The 6922-nt window shown below is 31.7% G+C and overlaps 1 protein-coding gene across 1 annotated transcript; it reads left to right on the top strand.

Moving 5' to 3' along the window:
• Window positions 1-5859: 5859 nt before the first annotated feature.
• On the top strand, window positions 5860-6464 carry LOC148554567 (uncharacterized). The gene is made up of 2 exons (XM_088490373.1): window positions 5860-6178; window positions 6250-6464. The coding sequence occupies exons 1-2, from the start codon at window positions 5860-5862 to the stop codon at window positions 6462-6464; spliced, it is 534 nt and encodes a 177-aa protein (XP_088346499.1).
• Window positions 6465-6922: the final 458 nt, after the last annotated feature.

Here is a 6922-nt window from a genome sequence, read left to right as displayed (position 1 = left end):
CGCTTGCCGACACTGATTGCCATTGGGGAGGGAAGGGGCCAAGGGGGTTTAATAACTTATTATGCGATTGTGAGTTGATTTGATTTGATTAATTGGGGGAACTAATTAAGCAATTAACTACGTAATGTCTACTTAAGTCACATGTGAGGTGTGAGCAACTGGCTGGTCGGACAAGTTTTTCTTGTCTTCACCTAATCATTGCTCTTGTATACTAGTATTGTATTTCATATATAAATAAATAAATAATAATAATGATTGTATATTAGTTTTTGACAATTAAAGAACTCACCATCCTCCTTTGAATTCAACCTTCATCTCTTAATCTACACATGTATTATTAGAAAGGATTGCGCTCAATGCCATGTTTATAACAAAAAGTTGTGTCACAATCACATCTTATAAAATAAGTTAAGGCATATTTTTATAAATGAATATGTTTTTTTTTTAATTACTCTATTGGTCACTATAGTTTCGCGAAATTTTTAATTAAATCCCTATACTTTTTTTCTTTTTAATTGGGTCTCTGCACCAAATTTTTTTTTAGTTGAGTCCTTACACTTTTTTTTCCTTTTATTTGAATCTTTGTACCAAGTTCTTTTTTTAGTTGAGTCCCTAGACAATTAAGTCAAATTACTATTAAGAGGGACCTAATTGAAAAAATAATTAGTGCAGAGACCCAATTAAAAGAAAAAAAATATAGGAACCTAATTGAAAATTTTGCGAAACTATAGAGACCAACAGAGTAATTAAACATTTTTTTTGTGATATTGCCTAAATTAAGAGTGGTCAATATAATTTTACTATTAAATAATATATAAATCACGTCATATTTTGTCTTGGTAATTATATTATATGTCATATAAAAGCAATTATCATTTTCATATAAAGCAAGTAAAATAGACCATTTTAAAACATTTTTCATTTAAATTTTCAAACATAAATTAGGCTATTAATATTATATAATTGAATTGCATACAAAATATTGAAAAATAATTGCTTAGTTGCTATTGCGTTATTAAAATATCACATGATTGATTTAAAAATTATTTGTAAGACTTTGATCACTTGTGGCAACTAAAACATATTAATTTAATTAAGATATTGTAACTTGTATTATGCCATTGTTTAAGATATTGTTACTTTTGGTACTCAATTGACCCATTTCATATCTCATATTCTTTTGAATATAATTTGTACGTTTTTATAATAAAAAACTCTTTATTTTAGGTTAGATTTTATCACATCTATAAAAATAATTTAGTCTCGTATACCCTTTATTTTAATGTGCATATAATATAAAAAAAATTGTTGAATATATAAAAATACTTTAAAACATTAGTACCACAAACTAAACTCATTTTATTTGATAGAGTAAAGTTTTCATACTTTACAACAAGAAGAATATATACCACAAAAAAAAAGGAAAGAAGAAGAATATATATTGTCAATAGTTTCTAATTACGGTAGTCACTTTAAATGTTGAAATAAATTTTAATAAAATATTTTTACATTTTATCATTGTCAAAATAACTTATAAGTATAATTGTTGAAAAAGGATAAATTTGTTTTTTGAAATTGTAAAATGTATATATTTGTTATTAAAATTGTATCTGGTGTAATTTTTTCAAATTATTGTAAATATCATCATTAGATTTATTCATGATTGAGGTTTTTTTTCTTCTTTATTAATTGTTAAACAAAAGAAAGAAAAAACGGATAGAAAAGATACACTATGATAAAATGAAATTGACGTCATTTATTTTCTATGGAAAAATCTTTTGTCTGTCAAATAATTTTGATTCTATCATATGAAGTTGCTCAATATAGTAAACATTTGATTGTATCTTTGGTTTAAATGGAAATTAAATATATAGGCCTATTTGTTTTCTATTTAAAACTTTCAAAAAAAATATCAACGTATGATTTTTGTCTGCCCTAAATTAAAATTTCATTTTCCTTTATGTGTGCACTAAAATATAATAATATCAAAATATTAAAAATAAATAAGTACATTTTTTGGAAAAATAACAATACTATATAGACAAATATCTACCCAGCAGAGTAGCTAAAATAAAGGTTACATGAATAATCGAACATTAAACTTTCTTTTATAATGTTGTTATTGTTTGTTAAATAAAAGAGGTTAACACTATTTTAAAAGTATCTTTATTGTATTCTTTTTACTTACACTATCAATCAATAAAAATTCAAAAGAAAAAAAAACTTACTAAATTAAGCCTATTTAATTATTGTTCAACAAAAAAAAAAACTATTTAATTATTATACATAATTAGAAAAAAAAATATTTTTATTTAATACTAAAACTTGAAATTGAGGAATGGAGAAAAAGGGACCCGCAACAATAATTTGGGAAAATGCCAGGCTGGCATCAGCTGGGCTGCCAGATCAGAACAACTTCTATTGTCACTCGCAGGCCCACCAACTCCTTCTGTAGTGTCGTGATATATAATTAACTAATTTTTATATGATTTGCTCATCAATTTTTGAAGATATACACACTGACATATCTTTACAGATAATAATAATAATAATAATAATAATAATAATAATAATAATAATAATAATAATTATTATTATTATTATTATTATTATTATTATTATTGAGGAAAATAAGCTTATGTAAAATATTTAATATTAGAATTAAGAATCATATTATTATATTATTACACGCGGTTATCGTTAAACTAAATTAAACTAGTCGAGTGATTAATTCATTTAAATTCGTCGCGAGTTAATTTTTAGTTTGTCAAATTGAAAGATACTAATTAAATTTAATTTGTGAAATTTATTAAATAGAAATTTATTTTAGAATAATGTTTTATAACTAAGTTAATTATCAACCAAATCCAATCAAATTGATATAACCTAATTGATAGTTACATGTTATTAAACACGTCATTCTATGTAACTATCTTTTGATGGTTTCCTTTTTTGCGGATTTCATTTTTTTTTAAATTTCTTTGCATTTTTTTTTCTTTTTCCCATTCTTAATTGCTGGTGTTTCTTCTTCTCTTCCTCTTCCTTTTTCATTATTTTTCTCTTTCATTATCGTTGTTATCATCACCACCATGCCACCACCTCTATCTCCTCCTCCTCCTCTTTTTTTTTTTTATTTAAATTTTTTCGATTTCCTCCTTTCTTTTCCTCTTCCTCCTCCAATATCATTATTATCATCATCGTTATCGTTATTGTTATTGTCATTGTAAGACTCCGAATTTTTTAAAATTAAATAATTGACTATTTACAAGTTATTATATTATATTAAGATGTAGTTTTTAAGAAAATTATTTTCAACCAAAATAATTAAATAGAATTTTATGATTATTAAAGTTTAATTTAATTATTACTTATTTTATTAAATTTAAATTATTTATCAAAAATTATTTTGATTAGACAAAATTTAAATTAAGGGCAAATCGCAGTATTAAGCCAGTTGGGAGGAGAAATTACATGATTCAACAAAACCCAAAAATGAGACATGGATCAACCAAAAGCATGTCTCTATGTAATTCGAATCAATCTAACTCGAACTAAAAACATGAGTAATTCGAATCAAGGCTGTTCGAATTATGAGGGACTATACATGCTAGGTAGTTCGAACCGAACTGATTCGAATTATATGGTGAGCTATTCGATATGCAGTTCGAATCTAGCTAATATATAATTTGAAATTGGCTCTTTCGAATAATGAAGCCCCAGACGTGTATAAATATGGTGTGAACGTGAATTCCTCTCATTAGAGTAAGACAAAATGGCTAGTGAGGAGAGTTTTGTAGTGTTGGTGCATTATAGAGGGTCCATTAAGAGAAAAACACGCTCTGGTGTGAAGTTCACTGATAAAAATTCTCTGAGTATTTTTATGAGACATGCGACAAGATTCGATGACTTCTTGAATTCTATAATACAAAAACTTAGGTTGCAAGGCGTGAAACGGGTTCATAAGTTATTCTATCGCATACCGATTTTAGTGCTGAGAGATGACGTGAAGTACGATTCTTTCATCATAGGGAGTGATGAGGATTTGCAGGTCCTGTTCTATTGTCGTCGGTAGTTTCCCGAGGTCAGGACACCTGAGCTGTTGACAAAGTTGGTTGATGTGGTATCTAACTCGGGAGATTCAAACTGGAATACCCAAACTCTAGGCGCGGTAGCCGGTTCTAGCCCGAGACCTGCTGGTGCATCTTCATCTATGCCTATGAACAGTGACGGATCCAGAAAATTTTGATAGTGGGGGCAAAATATATATATATATATATATATATATATATATATATATATATATATATATATAATAAAAATATTATGTGTACATAAAAATCAGTTATCAAATTATTCATTAATTATTACATATTTATATATAAATACATATATTATTTAATTTATTTTTAATGTATATTTTTTATTTCAATATATATACAGATGGTTATTTTCTATGTACATATAATATTATTAGTTTTTAAAATATCTAATTTATAAATTAAAACACTAAAATAGTAATTTAAATAATAATATGTAATTTAGAATTTTATTATTTAGGTTTTATATTTTAAAAAATTTAAGTAATCTTTTTCTTAACAATAACAATCGAAATATCTCTCTTTTTATATAGAATGATACAACATATTCATATTTTTTTTGTTAACCAAATCCAACCAAGTTAGTCTAAGATAACAAAAATCAGTTATGACTAGCATTATTCTAAATCTTGTTGTTTAACTTGGTTAGACTTAGTTCATAAAAAGACTTGGATGTGTAGTATTATTCTTATATATATACAAGTAAATACGTATTTAGAAATTTATTTCTCATATAATTAGAAACCAATTCTTATTGAGATTCATAGTAAAAGCTCTTTCAATTAATGCAGTTGTTACAAAAAAAATTAAAACTAACATAAAAAAAAGATAAATAATATTCTTTCGAGTCGATTTTTAAGAAAAATACAAATTTAATTTAAATTGAGAATTGATCATTCTAATAACATCTAATATGAAATTCTTAAATTGACTATGAAGTACTAAAAATTAAATAAAAAATGATTGTGGGGTCAAATTCAATAATTTAGTGGGGCAAATAAATATTATTATCATATACTACTCAAAAATATTTCAAATTGTAGTGGGGGCGCTTACCCCCACAATCACACACATACATCCGTCAATGCCTGGGAATGCACCTCGGGACGAGCCTGTCGCCTTCCCGTCGTTCGCCGTTGATCTCAACTGCAGTGGTGGCGGAGAGGTTGGTATCGTGGATAGGTTGCCGATTTCTTTACAATGTGGGGCACCGGCTAGTATGGGTGATGCATTGTTCGATGATGATGACGATGATGATGTGGAGCCTGACCTCATTGCTGATAATAGTGGCGATGACATTGCAACGAGTAATCCAGCTGGGACTGGCGGTGGTTCTAGCTCTGGGACTCAGCAGTACCATCTGCACTTTTCATCTTTGGACTTGGATGCCATGAGACAGGAGAGGGTTCCTGGGGAACCCACTGGATTTAGTGCTAGAGATACCTAGGGTACGGGAGGTCTTACATAGTTTCAGGTTGGTCAGTAATTTCAGGATAAAGAGGAGGCTGTATTAAGCGTGAAGACGTATATCATCCGACGCGAGGTACAGTACAAACTGGTGGAGTCCGATCATCGCAGGTATGTTGGGAAGAGTACCGAATTTGGAAACGGGTGCACATAGTTGATTAGGCTAAGTTTCCGGCAGCGCAAGGGTATTTGGGAGGTAAAACGGTACAATGGACCTCATACTTATCTCGCGACGTCAATCTCGAGCAATCACAGGAGTCTTGATTATCATGTGATCTCGGCCTTCATCATGCCAATGGTTAAAGCTGATGCATCCGTCTGCATCAAGGTACTGCTGAATGCGACGGAGGCACACTTTGGGTTCCGGCCGACTTATAGGAGGGTTTGGTTGGAAAAGCAGAAGGCCGTTGCCCATATTTACAGAGATTGGGATGAGTCATACAACGAGCTGCCGCGATGGGTCTTAGGTGTGCAGCTGACGATGCTTGGTAGTGTTGCAGTGCTGAGGATGAGTCCTGTTCTAGTGGGGAGTAGGTGGACGGCTCGCAAGCCTATTTTCACCGACTTTTCTGGATGTTCCCACTATGTATTGAGGCATTCCGGCATCGCAAGCTGTTGGTGAGTAATGACGGGACCCACTTATACAGTAAATATGGAGGTACATTGCTCGTTGCGATTGTACAAGACGGGAACTCCAACATCCTACCTGTTGCATTTGAACTCGTGGAGAGTGAGAATGCGGAGTCCTGGTCGTTTTTTCTATCCCATCTCCACCAGCACGTGACCCCACAACCGGGTATCCTGGTGATATCAGATAGGCACAACGGTATCAAGGCTGCGCTTGAGGATCCCAACGAAGGTTGGCTACCACCTGCTGCATACCGTGCATTCTGTATTTGACATGTGGCCGCAAATTTTGCCCTCACCTTTAAGGGTAAGGATGCAAGGAGGCTTCTTGTGAATGCAGCGTATGCCAAGACTGAGGTGGAATTTGATTACTGGTTTGATATTCTGCGGTCTGAAGACCCTGCCATGTGTGACTGGGCTAACAGGATTGACTATTCGTTGTGGACTCAGCATGGGGATGAGGGTAGGAGATTCAGACACATGACGACGAATATCTCCGAGTGCGTTAATTCCATCCTGAAGGGGGTCAGGAACCTTCTGGTGTGCTCACTAGTGAAGGCCACTTATGGGAGGTTGGCAGAGCTATTCGTTCGCAAGGGGAGGGAGGCAGAGGCATGTGTCCTCCGACGTGATGCATCATCCTCCTGCATGATGGCGCTGATCTCCTCCAAAAAGTGTGATCCTCCGAAGTCTGCATCAAGACCATCACTAGTCAACAAGTTTGACAGAAG

The sequence above is a fragment of the Arachis ipaensis genome, chromosome B6, assembly GCF_059453495.1.
Source record: "Arachis ipaensis isolate K30076 ecotype BB chromosome B6, ASM5945349v1, whole genome shotgun sequence".
Classification (NCBI taxonomy): Eukaryota; Viridiplantae; Streptophyta; class Magnoliopsida; order Fabales; family Fabaceae; genus Arachis; species Arachis ipaensis.
This window is presented reverse-complemented; position numbering and strand designations above follow the sequence as displayed.

Bases quoted from the DNA above. Each gene is read 5' to 3' on its own strand.
- LOC148554567 (XM_088490373.1), top strand. From the start codon at position 5,860: ATGGTTAAAGCTGATGCATCCGTCTGCATCAAGGTACTGCTGAATGCG. The intron at 6,179-6,249 runs GTTGGTGAGTAA...CGATTGTACAAG, and splicing joins GCATTCCGGCATCGCAAGCT to ACGGGAACTCCAACATCCTA.